At 47.4% G+C, this 18,929-nt stretch overlaps 1 protein-coding gene across 1 annotated transcript; it reads right to left on the bottom strand.

Annotated features, from left to right (window-relative positions):
* Window positions 1–7,337: 7,337 nt before the first annotated feature.
* On the bottom strand, window positions 7,338–18,057 carry LOC118571332 (cytochrome c oxidase subunit 7A-related protein, mitochondrial). Its single transcript, XM_036170247.1, has 3 exons — window positions 17,911–18,057; window positions 9,256–9,387; window positions 7,338–8,147 (listed from the first exon to the last, which is right to left on the bottom strand). The coding sequence occupies exons 1-3, from the start codon at window positions 17,980–17,982 to the stop codon at window positions 8,007–8,009; spliced, it is 345 nt and encodes a 114-aa protein (XP_036026140.1). The 5' UTR covers window positions 17,983–18,057; the 3' UTR covers window positions 7,338–8,006.
* Window positions 18,058–18,929: the final 872 nt, after the last annotated feature.

The following is an 18,929-nucleotide window of genomic DNA, read 5'->3' as shown; positions in this document are numbered from 1 at the left end:
CCACAAGCCACTCTGATAAAGGCATTTTTTTTTCAATTGATTTTCCAGATGACTCTAGTTTGTATGACGTTGACAAAAAGAAAAAAAAATAAAACAAAAACAACAATAACAACACACACACAACTATGATGAGTTATAAAATGGGCTACAGTTGAAAAGGCACTCTAGGCTCAAAGAAGCGGAAGATAAAGTAGCATTCCGGCAGAAACCAGACAGACAAGGCAAATCCACCCACACGTACTTACGTAGGGAAGACACCAACCAGCAAAGCAAGGAAATAAGAACGGGGAAATACAGGGTCAGCCTGGAGACCCATGCTCTGCCGCCAGGGACGGAAATGTTCCCGGACTGATTGATAGTTCACAGACTGAGAGGGGCACAGGGAGACAACTCGGGCCCAAACACGGCTACAAGTGAGCATCAAATAATGACCCCGATGCTGATTACCGGATAGTGAAAGGGAGACCAACCAAAGCTTCACGTGTTCACTCTCACAGAGGAGACACATCGTCAACAAGGCAGCAGGACTGACAGCCCAGACAATCACTTTAAGCCAGATGGTGGTGGCACATGCCTTTAGTACCAGTGCTGGTGTTCAGAGGCAGGAAGATCTGAGTTCTAGGCCAGCCTGGTCTACAGAGCAAAATCCAGGACAGTCAGGGCTACACAGGGAAACCTTGTCTTGAAAAACCAGAAAAAAAAGGAGGAAGAGGAGGAGGAGGAGGAAAAGAAAAATCACTTCAAAAAAATTTTTAAGTGTACCTGTGTGGGTTTGTGCACATAAGCACAGTGTCTCCAGAAGAGGGAATTAGACCACATGGAATAGAGTTATAGGTGCTTGTGAGCCACTCAAAGTGGGTGCTGGGGTCAACTCGGGTCCTGTGCATGAGCAGAAAACACTTAACTACTGAGCAATCCCTCCAGCCTAAAAAAAAAAAAAAAAAAAAAAAAAAAAGTGTTTTTTTTTGTTGTTGGTTTGGTTTGGTTTGGTTTGATTTTGAGACAGGGTTTCTCTGTGTAGTCTTGGCTGTCCGGGAACTCGCTCTGTAGACCAAGCTGGCCTCAAACTCAGATCTGCCTGCCTCTGCCTCCCGAATCCTGGGATTAAAGATATGCGATGTGTACCGCCGCTGCTGTCACCCAGCCAAAAAAATCATTTAAAAAATGATTTGTTGCGGGGCATTGGTGGCGTACGCCTGTAATCCCAGCACTCGGGAAGCAGAGGCAGGTGAATCTCTGTGAGTTCAAGGCCAGTCTGGACTACAGAGCGAGTTCCAGGACAGCCAGGACTACACAGAGAAACCCTGTCTCGGGAAAAAAAAAAAAGATTTTTATTTTATATGCGTGAATGTTTTGTCTGAGCATTAACGTATGTGCACCCACACGCATTCCTGATGTCTGTGGAGGCCAGAAGAGGGCATCAGATCCCCTGGAACTGGAATCACAGCTATTTGTGGACAGCCATGTGGGGTTTCAGTACTGAACCTGGGTCCTCTGGAAGAGCAGTAAACATTTTTAACACTGAGCCATCTCTCTAGCCCCAGAGGGGGGGAAATCCCTTTTTACAATCGCCTTAATTAACAAATCATTCAGTCAATATTCAGCAGTGAGGACTGACAGGGAGTGCTGGAGCCGCTACGCACAGGGTTGTCCCATCTCAAACACCCAGCAGACTCAATCAAAACCACAACCGAGGAAGACACCTTGGGGGCCGGGGGAATCCGTCCAACAACATTGACGGAAATGTCAGCTCTGAATCACAACAGAACAAGAGTTGCCTAACACCGCCTCATCCAAGGGGAGACCATCCGACAAACCCAAGTGGAGGGGTGTCCCACAAAACTTCCACAACTCAGTGGCTCTTCAATAACTCAGTGTCGGGAAGGACACTGGGAGCTGGTTTGGATTGCAGGAGACTAAAGGATTTATGGAAATGTCATGGTACTACACTCTTTAACTGGATCCTGGATGTAAAACAAAAATTCTCACCGTCTAGAAGCACAGATGCCATCCTCTGGGCATGGCATGGGCTGGGCACGGCTGTTGGCCAGTTGCTAAAATTACTTCTCAGTGGGAGATCTACACAGTAAGTACTACTCCTTACGCATCGTTCCACAGGAGTTACTCTGTGGGGCCAATGCGTCTACTGGGCTTCCTAACAGAGCACAGGTGAGGGGTTACTTACAGAGTTGTGAGAGTTCCTTTCAAACAAGGCTGCGTCAGGAAAGGCTGTACCCAGCAGGGATGAGAGCTTTCCCACAGCTACACAGAGGGAACCCCGCCCCAGCCCCCCAGGGCCTAAATACACTAGCCCCGCCCCTAGGCATGTGGGATTAAGGCAGATTTGCATACACCCGGTGTAGGGAGTGGCTGGCTACTCAGGTGAGAGTCTTGTAACCCTCCCCACCCTTCCATGAAGGGATGTAAACAGTCAACAGCTGGACTACTCTTTTTGTAAGAGGGAGCAGCTGAACACCTCAAGATGGTGGTTGCTTGGCTCGGAGGGTAATCATGAACAACACACCCCCTTGGACTCCCCAAAGTTAGACCTATTAATGTTCCATCATGCAGGGACAGGGTGCCCAGGAGACTCTGCCCCTTCCTTGTGATTTATAGGCAGCCAATGGTTGCCAGAACTCAAGTGTCCCCTCCCTGGGGATAAATTGGCAGTTAATGTAAGGAAATACAAGGGAACTCAGTCCCTAATGGACTGACTCATGTAGGTCATTAGGGACACTTGGTTAGCTCTGGCTGAGAGCCCCGTTAATTGCATTCCCTGCAAGACAGAAAAGAACTAGAATTACTGGGAACTAGGCATGAAGGCGGCAGTTTTGACGCCCAGATCCTTGGGCCAAATAGCACTGTGTTCACAAGAGTTGAGAAAGAATTGGGTTTGGGACTTCAGACACAGCTCAATCAGGAAACGCTTGCTTTGCAAGCACGAAGACCTCAGTTTGATCTCCAGAAAGCCAGGCATGGTGGTATGTAGCTGGAACCCTAGCACAGGGAAGGAGGAGAAAGGTGGGTTCAGTGGCTTTCTGGCCAGCTAGCCTCTTCTACTCGGCAGCCTCTGAGGCTGTGATAGACTAGCTTAAAAAAATGGGGGGTGGGTGCCGCCTGAGCAATGACAACTGAGGCTGTCTTCTGGTCTCCACAGGCACACAATGTGGACGCACACGCACACGCACATGCACACGCACACAGCTGCAAAAGGTTGATTCAGCAGGGATGTGGGCATTGTTATAAGACTTTAGTGGCACCGGGTGGTGGTGGTGGTGCACACCTTTAATTCCAACACAGGGGAGGCAGAGCCAGGCGGATCTCTGTGAGTTCAAGGCCAGCCTGGTCTACAGAGCGAGATCCAGGACAGGCAGGCACCAAAAAAGTCACAGAGAAACTTTGTCTTGAAAAACGAAAACAAACAAACAAACAAAAAGACTTTAGTGGCTTTTGCTGAGCCCCAAGATGGGTCATGGTTGTTACAAGGTGTAACTGACTCTGGAAGTTCAGCTGGTTTAGACTGGCCTGTAGACCAGGTCCATGAAGTGCGAAAAGCAAGGGGAGACAGGGGGCTTGTCTGAGTCATTTGAAAGCAATACGGTAAGATTAGAGCAGGGTGCGGGTCTAAGCAGAAAAACTAGCAGAAGCCAAGTTCAGGTTTCTGAGCCCCTGGAAGGCTTTAAAGGCCGGGCAAGGATTTAAGAGGTATAAACGACAGTGCAGATAAAACAAACTAAATCTGCTCCCGCACCTGCTGAATCAACGCCCAACTACCTCTGCCGCTCACGCAGGAAATGGCTTGATACTTTCTGGGGGCCACCCACCCAAACGGCACCTTCTTATCTTTGGGTAGTCTCTGCAAACAGCACTTTGGACTGGAACCAGTTCCTTGGGAGATGAGTGAAGACATCATTTTCTTCATGGCATGTCTTCCTGCCTTGGCAACATATTCCTGGGTTGGCTATCAGATTGTCACCGACTTTTATAAACCCCCGTGTCTTAGGGTTTCATTGCTGTGAAGAGACACCATGACCACGGCAAACTCGTACAAAGGAAGACATGTAATTGGGGCTGGCTTACAGTTCAGAGGTTTAATCCATTATCATCATGGCAGGACACCCTGGTGTGCAGGCAGACATGGTGCTGGAAAAGGAGCTGAGAGCTTTACATCTTCATCCACAGGCAGCAGAAGGGAAAACTGTGTACAGGGCGTGGCTTGAATATATATGAGACACTTCCTCCAAGGTCACACCTATTCCAATAAGGCCACACCCCCAAGAGTGTCACTCCCTATGGGCCAAGCATTCAAACACATGAGTCTTATGAGGGCCATACCTATCAAACCACAACACCCCGGCCCCCAGAAATGTTAAATACAGTTTAGTCCTGCCATATCTGGTACCCCCAGGAGAGGGATATGTAGATGGATTTTCTTTGGGCCGCCAGCTCTCTCTCTCATACACACACACACAAAAGAAAAAAGAAAAAAAAAAGAAAAAAACCGACAGAGACTTATTATTTATTATGAAAGCTCAGCCTGTAGCTTAGGCTTGTCCCACTATCTCTTACAATTTAAACTAACCCATTTATATTAATCTACATTTTGCCTCATGGCTTTTTAACCTCTTTTCCATCTTGCACCTTCTGTTTCCTCTCCGTGACCCCTGGCATCTCTCTTCCCTCTAGATTCATCTCTTCCCCTCTCTCTGCCCAGAAATGCTGCCTAACCTCTTCCTGCCTAGCTATTGGCCATTCAGCTCTTTATTAAACCAATCAGAAGGTGCCTTGGCAGGGACACGTCTTCACAGTGTACGAAGAGATTATTCCACAACAGGAACGCTCTCTTACCCCTGCCCTGACAGCACAATCAAAGCTGTATAGTACACTCTGCTCCTACCAAGTCAAATTCTGCCAAGGACTATGTGTGAGCTGTCTCAGCCTGGGGGCAAGGTGAGAAACAACGGCCTCCTGGTTATTCCATTCCTTAACACCATGCACAGTTCTCTGGGAGGGTGGGGAGGGGTTGGGTAGAAGCTAGAAGATTTCCTATGTCCCACAAATCTCTCTCACTTGCCAGTCCCGCAGCTGCTGGGACCCAAGTAAACACAGAGGCTTATATTATTTACAAACTGTAGGGCCATTAGCTCAAGCTTATTACTGACTAGCTCTTACACTTAAATTAACCCATAATTCTTATTTGTGTTTAGCCACACGGCTTGGTACCTTTTCCCAGTTCTGCCTTCACATCTCGCTTCCTGTGTCTGGCTGGAGACTCCTGACTCAGCCTTCTTGTTCCCAGAATTCTCCTCTCTTTGTCCCGCCTATACTTCCTGCCTGGCTACTGGCCAATCAGCACTTCATTTACTAGCCAATCAGAGTAACACATTCACAGCATACAGGGTGATATCCACAGCAAGGGTATGCTTTTTATAAAGTAATAAAAAAACCCAATACACTAAGGTTGTCACAGAGGTAGGCAGTAATGCCTAGAGAGTAAGCTGTGCACAAATTATACCAGGGCTGGAAATTGTTCACCCAACCCAGCGCCCTTGAGAAAGGCAGTTGTGGCCAACGGAGAGGAAGCAGCCAGCCACGCTCAGGCCCAGAGATGGTCAGACTCCAGAAGCTTGACTCCAACCAGGAGCAGCAGATGAGAGCACAGCTATGCTCCTTGGTGCCCCTTGGTCAGTCAGAGCAGCAGGAGTCAGGTCTGGCCTTACCAAAACTGTCAGAATAATGGGACTGCGGAGGCCTAATGTAGTGCCTCCCACCCATGCTCTACTCAACACTGATCCTTTGAGAAAACGATAGGACCTTGTGAACATTTTTCTTTGGGCGACCCTTAGCTGATTCCTGAGACCAACCTGTACTTGAAATGGTGGGTGGGTAATGGGTCTTCAGTGGTCCTGCTCACTCTTTGCAAAAGGTTCCATTTGGTAGATGACAGGATGCTAACCTCTCCATGTTTGCAGACTTAGAAGAGTATTTGAAAGCCACAGAAGCAGAGCTAAAGGCCTGGGGCTGGACAAGCAGTTCACCCTTGATGCAAAGACCAGGCACAGCTGTGAAATTCTTGGGAGCTTCATGATTGAGCAAGGCACAGATGACACACAGGTTAATGAGAGAAAAAAAAAAATCCTCCAACATCCCGTGACTGTTAATGTTAAAACAAGAGTTTGAACAAAGGTACCCTGAGTGGGTAGAAAACAATGCTCCTAGAAGCCATAAATTATTGAATGAAAATTCCAGTGCAGGGACAAGCTACCCCCCAATGAGCTGTTGGTCAAGGAGGCCGCCAAAATGTTATTGGTATTGCTATTTATGCCCAGCAGAACTAGATGATAAGATCCTGTTGGTGAGGACACTTTGGTTGCAGGACCCCACAAAAGCAATCTGGGACTGAGCTAGACGTTTCCATCCTGCTGGCTAGCTTTACAAGACACTGTGCAGGCTTCTGGGAGAGAATCAACAGAAGCCATCCTTCCCAACCACGGGCCCTGAGTGCTATATCAATATGCCAGGCAAGTTGTGCCCACTGGCGCAACAGTGTCGTGACTCTTAGAGGAGTTAACCAACTGCTTTCCAATTGGAATTGAGGGCTGCTCCACAGGAAGAAACACTCGTCACTCTAAGTTCAGTCAAAAGCCCAGGGCTGGGGAGATCATAGACACCAATGAGGAAGCTACTGTGGTTTGTTTTGCTAAATGGGCACAATGCCTATGAAACCGCCTTCTGATTATGTGTTTATGCCCCTGGACTGGTGCTCTGTCAGCTTTGGTCAGAGAAGCTTCTTTTTGCAGTGGGTGATGTTTATGATGGGGCATCTATAACACACCCTCAAAATCTCAAGGATCATCCAAGAGCGTGTAGAAAAATGTTAAGATCCAGAGGAGCAGGGAGTGTTGTGAGATGCTGTCCTCTTGTGGTGTCCTCTTGACCTCCCAGCAACTGTGGTCCCCTTCCCCCATGAGAACACAAGATTGGGCACATTGGACACATCATGGAAGTGAGGAGGGGCTTGTGAGGTCCTGCTCCCCCACCACTCCCTGAAAGGATTTATAAGGAGTTAAGGTTGATGAGGGAGAGATGTTTTTTGAGGTTTTTTGTTTTTTTTTTTTTCTTTTTTCTTTTTTAAGTAGGATCTTACCCCAAACTGGGAATTGAACCTAGGGTTCTGTGCATGCTAGGCATCAGGCTGGGCATGGTGGTGCACACCTTTAATCCCAGCACTTCCCAGGCAGATGCAGGCGGATCTCTGTTGAGTTTGAGGCCAGCCTGGTCAGCCAATGAAAGAGTGAGACACTGTCTCAAATAAACAAACAAACAAACAAACAAACTCAAACTAAAACTTTGTATTCATGTATTTATTCCACAGTCAAGTAAATCATAACTTACAGTCATAGCATTATTACAGGAGAATTTCTGGTACAGCTGTCTAAAAAGCAACCCTGACAGGTGTTCTCTTTCCCATGATGGAACAAATAGATGACATTTCACTAAGGAGCTGGTCGAGACAAAGAACCCTTTGAAACAAACCGACAGAGACAGATTGCAATAATTTCCGTTAACATTTCACTGCAAGGTGGGAAAGCCCAGGAGGCTAATCAAACCCTTCATTTCACATGCCCGACCTCTCTAGCTCGTCTTCCTCAGTCACACCTAAACCCAGACAGGCTTCTGTATTCCTGCTTAGACAGAGCCCTGAGCCCTGAGCACAGACTGCCATTAATAAGGCCACGAGCAACTTTCATCCAGAACCTCCAGGGAAATCAGGAGCACAAACATGGGTCAGTGTCATTTCCTCAAACAATAGTTTTAACTGTCAAATGAGTTCTGACATCTGACAGGCCACCTGCATTTTATAAACAACCAAAAGGCTTGCGTTCTTATCTTTTCCTTTGTGTGCAAAAATGTTAGTAGACCATCCAAGTGGAAAAAACAAAACAAAACAGAAAACTGAAACTTCAAAGGGTCTGTGGCACGAAGTACAGCAGTCCTCCACTTATTCATTTGTTTTTGGGCTGCGCAGCCATGTAGAGGGCAATCAGGCAGTAGATGGTCCCTCCCAGAGTCAGCGCCATGGTGGTCCGGTAAAGCATTTGGTCGGGAAGGCCTCGCTTCAGGTGGATGGGCACACCGTCAGCCTTCTGCAAAGCAATGGTTGACAATGAGCTGGCTGATGAGATGAGATTTCACAACAGACTGAAGAATGCACTCCACCATGCACTCCTCCACAAAGGCGATGCACAGCCTTTACGCTATTCCTCTGCCCAGAGCAGGGCCCTGGGGAGTTTTGAAGAGCAGCGACAAGGGCAGCTGAACAGCACAGGCACTTGCTCTGAGCACGTCTGCATTCAGTCTGGCCCTGGTCATGGGGCACACAGTCAAACACGGCCAGTTAGTAACACTCCAGCCCATCTGTAACCAGCAGGTCTTCCTTCCATCACCTGCTAAAGCTTGTAATCCAATTCTGGAGGACATTTAATTCATGCTTTGTACAGACTCCCGTAGCCTCTTAAATCTTACCCATCAGATTTAAAGGACTTACTCTAAGCAACATGGAAGTGGACCTGAACCTGAGCATACTTTTGGGGGGAAGCTGTGGTGGGCTCTGCCACTCCCTGGCACTTGAGAGTCAGGTGACTCGGTTCTTGTTATCTCTAAGTAGATTAATCATATTGAAGTGTCAATTCTGGCTTCTCTCTGTTGATGCCCTACCTAAGAGGGCTTCCCACTTACACCAACAGCACAGTGACCTCTAGTACCAAGCAAGCCAAACACAGAAGAAAAATGGCTGCACTGAGCTGCTGGCAAGATGGCCCAGCAGTTATGAGCCCTTGTTGCTCTCTGGTCAGTTGCTACAAGCTCCAGGGGATTCCAGTCTCTTCTAGCCTCTGTGCGCACAAGACACACAAATACAGATACACAGACACACACACACACACCCCATACATAAGTAGGCCCTGGCTGACTCAGTGCTCTCTCACAGTGATTATGAGGACCACACTACATGAGCAACTTGAACACCTGTACAAGTCACATGGTGATGAGGTCGTCAACCACCCTGCCTCTATTATTGGCATCTACCTGTAAATAGGATCTATGAGTTAATGGATCAAACGAAAACCAAGAGTTCAAGTTAAAGAAAAATGAGGCTGGGTAGACAACAACACTAACATAAACTCAAATTTCAGAAGCTCCCACCCCAACACACACATTTCAACATCCCAGCTCTCTGCTCTGGTCTTCACTCACCTGGAAGAATTTCTGCAGCTCTGGAACTCTGTTCTTCCCAGCATAATCGTATGCTGTGGGACTGGAGGTCAGTTTAGTCGGTGTGGCAAAGATGATAGGTGGTGCTTCGGTGGAAACCAAGGGCTTTAACCCCTGCAGGCAACAAAGGAGAGCAGCAAGCCATGAGTATGTCTGGGCAGCCGAGCTATTTCCGGAGACAGGCTGTCTGGGACTAACTATATAAGGGAAGGAGCAGGGTCTTATCACTTGCATTATGAGGCCTTTGGGTGGTTCTCAACCCTCAGAGAAAACACCCTACCTGCTTTCCCAAGCAAACTGTCAAAAGCTCTACCCCGTGGGATGGGAAAGACAAGAAAGGCCCAATGTGAGCTTTAAGAAGTACTGTGTCGGACTGGAAAGATGGCTCAGAGGTTAAGAGCTCTGGCTGCTCTTCCAGAGGTCCTGAGTTCAATTCCCAGCAACCACATGGTGGCTCACAACCATCTGTAATGAGATCTGGTGCCCTCTTCTGTATACAAAATAAATAAATAAATAAACAAACAAACAAATAAATAAAACTTAAAAAAAAAAATAAAGAAGTACTGTGTCTACAAGGACCTTGACGTCCCCTCTTCTCATCTGTCTGGACTAATGTACTAACCCAGAGAGCAAAGTCAGTAACGTGCTTGTGCTCATATGAAGGTCTGAGCTCACTCTCCAGCTCCAGAGAACCAGGCTGACCTCTGGTGCGCGCTCGCTCTCTCTCTCTCTCTCTCTCTCTCTCTCTCTCTCTCTCTCTCACACACACACACACACACACACACACACACACACACACATTTCATTAACAGCAGTGCAGAATAGAAAGCTGTAGTAATAAAAGCAGATTGCTGGCTGTTTACAGCAGGGGTATAAGAGGGTGCCAGTTGAGGAGGACAGCTTTCTTTTTAAAGTTAAGCAATTATTGTAATGTACTGTGTGGGTTGGAGAGAAGGCTCAGCCATTAAAAGCACGCTCTTGCAGAAGACACAAGTTCAGTTCCTAGCACCCAATGTGGGGTGGCTCACAACCACCAGGGGACCTGACATCTCTTGGGTCTACAGGTACCCAAACACAGGTGTACATACCCACACAGAGACATACAGTTAAAAACAATAAATCTTTTTGCTTGTTTTTGGGTACAGGGTGGCCTAAAATTTGCTGTATAAACCAAGCTGGCCTCAAACCTTGCCTTATAGAGATCCACCTGCCTTTGCCTCTCAAGAGGTGGAAGAGCATGAGCCACTATTCCTGAGCGCTGGGAGAAAAAGCTGCCTTTTGGTGGTGTTTGGTTTTTCACAGGGCTTTGCCTAGGCTGTCCTGGAACTCTCCATATAAGACCAGATTGGTCTCGGCCTCCCTGTGATTAAAACTTTTTGTTTGTTTTTTTTTAAAGAACCTAAGAGCAGGTTGAGAGGATGTAGTTCATATCAAAGCGCCTGCTTAACATGTGCAGTCCCAGCATGTTAAAACAAAACAAAACAAAACAAAACAAACAAACCAAAACCAAAGGGAACTTTTTTTTTTCTTTAATTTGAAGGAGGCACAAAGCTGCAAAACAACACAGACAGTTCTCCCAAACAGCACTGCTTATTGAAGCTGAAGAGTTCCACGCCGGTAAAATGATCCCTTTAAATTCTAACTAGGAAAGACGAAGGTTTATGTCGGAAAGGAGCTTCAAGCCTAGCCTCTACAGTCACTTCTAGAGTTCTTACTTCTAGAGTTCTTACTTCTAGAGTTCTTACAGGCTCTAAAGAGAAGACATTCAAACATCAGTGCAGAGAGGGGAGGATAACATTGAATCACAAACATGTATTTCATAAACATTCGTGCTGCCCCCACCAACCAGGTATTAACTCTAACCCTGACCAAACAAACGAAGGGCCTGAAGAAGTACAGTCAGTTGGTCTGGTGCAGGAACGGCCTGTCTAGAGTAATGCATTCACTCATTCAACAGGCACGACCATTACTTACACTACACCAGGCATGCGCAAGAATATCAGCTACCTCAACAGTCTGAAATAATTTCATGTAGTCATTATAAACATTCAGAACACCGATTGTTAGAGTTGCCTCTTATCCCAGTGTCTTATCCCATCCATTCTTGAGAACTGTGCATTCTCCCCAGTGAGGCTCGGCCGCTGTCACCACACCATCCATTAGTAATGCAGGAGGCTGGCCCTCGGGTAAAAGATTGGGTATGACAGTGCTACACCTCCCCGTCTGTCATCATGACAATCACCCAACAACGTTAAAGCAGTCAACGGCCCCGGTGACTCCAGGCAGGGGCAGCTGGCAGTCCTGGGCTTCTGGAAAACTGGCTAGACCAGGAGGTGGCTTTGTATGCATGTACACCTGTGTACCATGCGACTGCCAGCAGAGGAAACCAGAAAAGGGCATGGGGTCCCCTGCAACTGGAGTTTCAGGCGCTGAGGACAAACCTGGGTCCCCTGAAAGATCAGCCGGCGCTCTCAGCTGCTCCAGATCTTGGAATTACTGTCTCTCAGTCATGTGGTGCCAATCCTTCGGGCTTTCCCTTAGAACCTTCTCAGTGTCTGACCAATGATCTACTCCAGCTCTCTCTGGCCCAGGCCCTGGGTTCAACAGTCTCCTGACTGGACTTCCGCACCTGCTGCCTGGCAGTCTTCTCTTTGGCTCGACCCTACTCTGCGGAGGGCACGGCCACTCTGAGACTCAAGCTCCCCCAGACATCTAGCTTACAGAACTGAACCCCAAGTTCTTCTAACAGCTTTAGGGGTCTGCATGGTGCACCCTCCTCTCCACTCCCCTGTTTCAGCCCCTTCCTTCTCCTCAACCCCTCCCACACCCCTCTAAGCCTCCCCGACTCTAAGCATGTTTTTTTGCCTGGAATGGTCTTCAGGTTTCTCACCTTCTTACATCACCCCTGGGAAACTTTTCCAAAACACCTTTTTTGGTTTTTGTTTGTTTAAGCCAGGTTCATGTATCATGCATGAGCTACCCCTTAACTCACTTGTAGCCCAGGCTGGCCCTGAACTCAAGTGATTGGCTTATAACACCACACCCGGCTCTAATCGCCCTTTTAAAACCTGCACACCCCCCTCCAAACCCTGCAAACGAGCTAGCCCACTTTCATGCCTCGTTCTTCTCCACAGCACTTAACCACCAAACATGCCATATCTCCCCCTTGTGCAACAGAAGCCACATGAATACAGGATTCTAGCATATTTTGGTCACTGATCATAGTCCCAACACCTTCCATACACATTTGCCAACATGTAGCTGCACTAGGAAAGCCTAAGGCTTCATCACAAAGTCGACTCCTAACTGAAGTCTACTAACTGGCGCTCCGTGGCAGAGCCTCTACTCCAGTAAGGGGGAAACACCAGAAAGAGTCACTCAACTAAGGGAAACCAGGCGATTGACTGTACACAACTCTACTCTAAAACAAAGTCTACACCATTTGAATTCTTCCTGTTTATTGCTAAGAAGCGAGGGAGGAATGTGTCCTGGAGATGCGGCCACAGTGCTAAACAAGGGCTGGACCACTTCTCCTCCAGCCTCTAACTGCTCCAAGCTATGTTGTGTTGTTCAAGACAGGGTCTCTGAAGCTCAGGCTGGTCTAGAACCTACCTACTCTGTAGCCGAGGATGAGCCTGAATTCCTGACCCCTGCTTCTACCTCTGTGCTGGGATTACTCCATGTGCCAGGAACTGGGCTCCATTTTTACAGAAGGGAAACAGGTTTATTAAGTACAGTGTGAGCAGTACTGGGTTTGGCACTGTGCTGTAGTGCCTGTCCAGCTCCAAAAACAAAACAAAACAAAACAAAACAAACAAAAAAAACAGGATTTATTTTTAAATTATACATACAGTATGTGTGAATTGGGGGTGGGGTGGTACATCTGTATATATGTGAATGCAGGTGTCTGGGAAGCCCAGAAGACAGCATCGTATCCCTTGAAGCTGGAGCTACAAGCAGTTGTAGCCAATGGACTTGGGTACTGACAAGCACACTAGGACCCCTGAAAGAGCAGTGTGTGCTACTTAATGGAACAGCCACCTCTCCAACCTCCAGCTGAATGGTTTAAAGACAAGGTAAGCCTGACTTTCCTCCTAAAGCTCACAGGCTAAGCTTTTCTTCTACCTTTTAGGTCTGAGGAAGGTGGAAATAGAAATGTATCTCTATTTTAAAAAATGTTTTTAGCCTGGCAGTGACGGTGCACGCCTTTAATCCCAGCACTCAGGAGGCAGAGGCAAGTCTCTGTGAGTTCCAGGCCATCCTGGTCTAGAGTGAGTTCCAGGATAGGCTCCAAAGCTACACAAAGAAACCCTGTCTCGAAAAACCAAAAACAGGACGTTTTTAATGGGGGCCTGGAGAGAAGGCTCAGTTGTTAAGGGCACTTGTTCTTGCTGAGGACCAGTATGGAGGCTCCCAACCATCCATTACTCCAGTTCCAGGGGATCCAGGGCCGCCTTCTGACTTCTGTGGGCTCTAGACATGCATGTGATGTACGTATCATCCATGCAGGTAAAACACCCACACACATGAAATAAATAAAAGACAGTTTTCAAATGTTAGAAACCTGTCCATCTGCTCCTCTGACTGGAGACTAGACTAAATCTTCAGTGGCTCAGATCATTTCTAACTGAAGCTGGGCATCCTCACCAGGTCCCTTTCCCACCTCACACTCCAAATGCCTCAAATTCCCTATCAACCCACTCGGGAGCTCCTGGTCTATATGGAAAGCACCACCACCCTCCCATTCCCATGTCACCTGGATACTCCTTCCTCGTCACAGAATGCCACTCATTAATAAGAGGATATATTCTACCCCAACTTTCTGCATCCTATCACCTACTAATTTCTTATAAAATGTAGTTATTACCACAGTCCCTTCACGACCCAGCTCCACAGCCAAACTTACTCAATAACCCTCCTCCGGCCCTCTCTTCCCTTATTTCCCCACACCTAGACTATCACACTAGTACCTTAACTAGAATTGCTGGGTCACAGAGTAAAATGATATTTCCCCTTATAAGAAACTACCCTAGGCTAGCTAAGTTTATGCCAAGGGCACACAAGCGAGAATCATCAGGGAAGTGGGACTCTCAAGAAAATGCCCCCAGCAGATCGGCCTGTGGGTGGTGACACTTCTGGGCTGGTGTTCCTCAGTGCGTGAGAAAGCGGACTGAGCAAGCCAGGAGGAAGGAGTAACCTAGTAAGCAGTGTTCTCAACCTGCAGGCCACAAGCCCTTAGAGGGGTCACCCAAGACCATCTGAAACACAGATCCTTATATTGCAGTTTGTAACAGTAGTAGAATTACAGTTAGAGTAGCAATGAAATAATTTTATGGTTGGGGGTCAGCACAGCACGAGGCACTGTATTAAAGAGTCACAGCATCAGGAAGGTTGAGAAGCGCTGCTCTATGGCTCTGCTTCAGTTCCTGCTCTGACTTCACTCAGGTGGGGTGTGACCGGAGAGTTTTCAGACAAAATAAACCCTTTCCTCCCCAAGTTGCTTTTGTCATGGTTTTTATCACAGCAATAAACACACTAACTAAGACACTACCAAATTGCATTCCAAAGTGGCCGCAGCATTTTCAATTCTCTCCAGCGATGCTTCTGGCTTCCCTGTATCTTCATCTCTACAACCTGCTGTCTGTCTTTCTGCCTACAGGCATCCTGCAAACACTACAGTGATCCAAGTGAAGCAGGAAGGAAATTCTATTCAACACAACCTAGCTGGTGTTGGTTCAGACTTCTAGAGTCTGACCCAAGCAGTTTATTTTTGACATATGTAAGCACAGAACAACTTTGGAAAAGTTTCCTCACGACAATGATCACATCAAAGCTTAAGGCATGACTACACCTTTGCAAAGAACCTGTGACCTCTACCATAAGAATGGGTTCTACTGACTGATAAAGAGTTCTCGGGAAGGAAGGGGTCTGGTATAGTCACAACAGTAGATTCTTTTGCAAAGTACACAGGACCTCTTTCATAAGAATGGGTTCTGTTGACTGAGAAATAATGCTCAGAAGCCTGGGATAAGCGTAATAGCCTAGGGGATTCAGGTGAAGCCTGCCCATACAGATAGCGCAAGGTCACCAGGTTACTAAATACATCCATTCCCAGCTTTTTGGGCGGAAAGGGGTATAAATCCCTTTCACTAAAGAGAAGCACCTGCCAGTTTAGCACTCCTGGTCTCCCCAGTGCTGTCTGTGGTCATGAGCCCCTGTACAATGCCCACCCCAAACTGCTTCTTTCAACATAGCCTAAGAAAACTTTAAGTGAGCTGGAGATGTAGCTCAGTGGAAAAGCACTTGTCTAGCATATATGAAGTCTTGTGTTCACTCACCAGAACTAGAAAATAGAAGCTTTAGTAACTTAGAAATTCTAATACTAGGGTGAAATCCTGTCTCTTTCTAGAGTTCCTTTAGACCATTCCTGCCCTGGATGTCAGTTTTATCCCAATGTCACTTGGTCAATTCTTCCCTGTCTCCTCTGAAGACTAGGTTAGGCTGCACCTCCATCAGAGGCATATCTCCAGGACTAGAGAAATGGTGCAGCAGTTAAGAGCGCTGCCTGCTCCTGGAGAGGACCCAAGTTCAATTCCCAGTACCCACGTAGATGCTCACAGTTGTCTCTAACTCTGGTTCCAGAGGATGTGAAACCTCTTCTGGCTTCTGGAGGCCCCAGGCAATCACATGCAACACAGACTTACAAACACCCACACACATAAAAAATAAAATATTTTAAAAAGCGTATCTACAACCATCACAAGAGAAACTGTGACATATCTATAAGATGAAACACTCATATATATAACACGAAGGAACCTAAAAAGTACATTTAAAATAAAAGCCTTACGCCAGGCGGTGGTGGCACACGCCTTTAATCCCAGCACTCGGGAGGCAGAGCCAGGCGGATCTCTGTGAGTTCGAGGCCAGCCTAGGCTACAGAGCGAGACCCAGGAAAGGCGCAAAGCTACACAGAGAAACCCTGTCTCAAAACCCCCCCCCCCCCCAAAAAAAAGAAAAAAGAAAAGAAAAGAAGCCTTACAGGGGGTTCAAAAATAGGCAAAACTATACTGATAAATGTCAAAATGGGAAGGCAGACAGGAATTTTTAAAAGGGAGTGAATATGTGAGACCTTCCTAAGGGTGATATAATTAATGATCTGATACTAATAGAGTGGGTTACATGTCATATGCATGCCAAAACTTTCCTAATCATAACATATAATCTATGTACTGAAAATGCACTATAGGAGATACAAAGAAAATAGAACTTCCCTACATCTTCTTTCTGCACAAGAAATCAATCAACATACTGGCAATTCTTTCCTTACGACTCATTCCACTGGGTTTTAGTGACACCACCACACTAGCTCCCCTTCTAACCTGGACTGTTCTGTGAACAAATTTTCCTCATTTCCCTTCACATTTCTGTTACAAAATGCTAGTCTCTCTCTTCCTTACATACTTCCTGAATGAGCTCTCCATCAGCAAAGAGCCTACTACCAACCGCGGGCTGAAAACAGCCAGGTCTATTAAACATATTCATAAACTCAGCTGCTTCCAGACACAACATATCGAAAGCTGAATATCTAAAACCTCTTAGGACTTCTCGTCCTCCCTAAAAACAAATTCAGCCTTTATCCTGAAAGCATATCTAATCTTGGATTAAAATTATACTTAAACACTCTCCCCTTAAAATAGATGTAGTGTCCCACAGTAGGAGGAAAGAGGCAGTAATAACACACGGAGTCTTTTACAGCCCATACGGGTCACTTGCTATTCTAGTCAAGGTTTTCCAAGCTTCGTGTTCCACCAAGCCTTCTCACTCACACTACTCTGAGCAATGATTCAGCTTCAGCTTCTGGAGAATATATAGCGTATATCCCGCGCCATGGGCCCAAAAAAGCTGCTCTCTTGACACATACGGCATTTAACCCAAATTAATGCTGCCCCGAATCAGAAAGGGCTCACAGCGAAAACTAACAGTCAAGGTCGAAAAATTGAGGCTGCTCGATTCAGTACTAACCCAATATGACCGGAGCTCTACAATACCACATTTTCACAACACTGAGGCTGGACACGGAAACACCACCGGTAGGCTCTAAGTAGAACATGAATGTCAGTTCGCCCAATGGTCACCATCTGCTACTTTATAATTAACGAAAGTGTAAACCTCGTTGCGTGTCATTTCCCAGGCTTTCCCTTGTGTCTGAAGAAATCCGCCTTGTAAGCAAGGACACCCTTCCTTTTGGTAGTTGGGTGAAGCTGTGAGATGGGTAACGACGGGAAGTCACAAAGGCCACCTCAACAAGAGAGAGCTGAAACCCGAACTCAAGGAAGTCGCATTCTGTGCACCACAGACTTCCACGGGAAACCCATCTGAAACAGGCAGCCACCCTAGGGGTCACCTTGACCCCCTCAAGGTATCCAGACCGAACTTCTGTGCCACGCGCACCTTGCCTAGGGTGCACTACACACAGAAACCTCGGCGACTGCTACAAGGCAGTGGGGCAAGGTACCAGGAGACACCAGGAAACCGAACCGATCGGCCGGCAGAAGCCTCTCCCGGCCGGGACCCCGCGACTGCCTGCCTCGGGCCGCCGTTTTCCCGCCAGAGGCGGCGCGGCACAACTCGTACCTGCGGACTATAGGCTTCCGAAGCCCAAGCTCCAGCCAACTTCTGCGTGAAGCCGCTAAACTTGTAGTACATGGTGCCTGAGCCCGGCTTCACACAGCTGCTGCCTATGCGACCGCCCTAGAGAAGGACCCTGCTTCCCCTTTGGCCCGCCCAAAGCTCGGCGCGGGGACCCTCATCCAGAATGCGGACTGTCCAGAGAGCGCCTGACTAAAAACATGCTCTCTTAAACCATGACAAAGAAACAAAACGCGTTCTCAAGACGGTGAAACGGAAACAGACTCTAAAAGGACACGGAAAGAGGCCGTGTTGAGGCTTTTCGAAAACGCAGGCGTTTCTCTGCCGCTCATTTAGAGGCGGGCAGTACCAAGACACCTTGATAAATGCGCAAGTCTTCTGTGCACCAAGCCGGCAGCTGAGAGCGCCACAGTGGGACAGGGCGGGTTCTGGGGCGGGGCCTGGTATTGGGGCGGGGTCTGGAACTGGGGCGGGGTCTGCATTGGGGCGGGGTCTGGATCCTGGGTCCAGGTCCCGCTCCAATTGAGGGCTATTTAGTATCTGTTGAAGGGTCTTTAGTACAGAGGGCTGTTAGGAATTTCACCTCAATTAATATAAGGACCGCCTTTTTGGAGCCGGCCGTGAGTGCCACGCCTGTAAGCGAAATCCTGTCTCAAATGCCAAGAAAGTGAGAGAAGAGAGAGGGGAGGAGAGAGAGGGAGGAGGAAGAGGAGAGGGGAGGGAGGAACTTACAGGCTCTGTGCAGAGGGTATACACTTAGCCTAAACTTAAGGCACCCATGTGTGCATTTCACACCTTCTGAGAGTGAGAATTTACTGTCATCTGCATTTATGAGGATTGGTTGCTCATCTCTTTCCTGGCCTCTGTTCTTTGAGATAAACACCTGCAGGGGAGGTAACTGGAAAGACTTGTGAAATCTGAGCCGTCTGCTCGAACGATGTGCAGTTACAGCCTTCTGTACTGAGTGCAGTTGGAGTGGTTTTAAGCTTCCACTGTGTGTCAAA

Source organism: Onychomys torridus, chromosome 21, assembly GCF_903995425.1.
Source record: "Onychomys torridus chromosome 21, mOncTor1.1, whole genome shotgun sequence".
NCBI classification, from domain to species: Eukaryota; Metazoa; Chordata; class Mammalia; order Rodentia; family Cricetidae; genus Onychomys; species Onychomys torridus.
This window is presented reverse-complemented; position numbering and strand designations above follow the sequence as displayed.

Coding starts and splice junctions, on each gene's coding strand:
- LOC118571332 (XM_036170247.1), bottom strand. CDS start 17,982: ATGTACTACAAGTTTAGCGGCTTCACGCAGAAGTTGGCTGGAGCTTGG. Junction 9,388..17,910: donor CGGAAGCCTATAGTCCGCAG/GTACGAGTTGTG, acceptor TGTTGCCTGCAG/GGGTTAAAGCCCTTGGTTTC. Junction 8,148..9,255: donor AGCTGCAGAAATTCTTCCAG/GTGAGTGAAGAC, acceptor ATTGCTTTGCAG/AAGGCTGACGGTGTGCCCAT.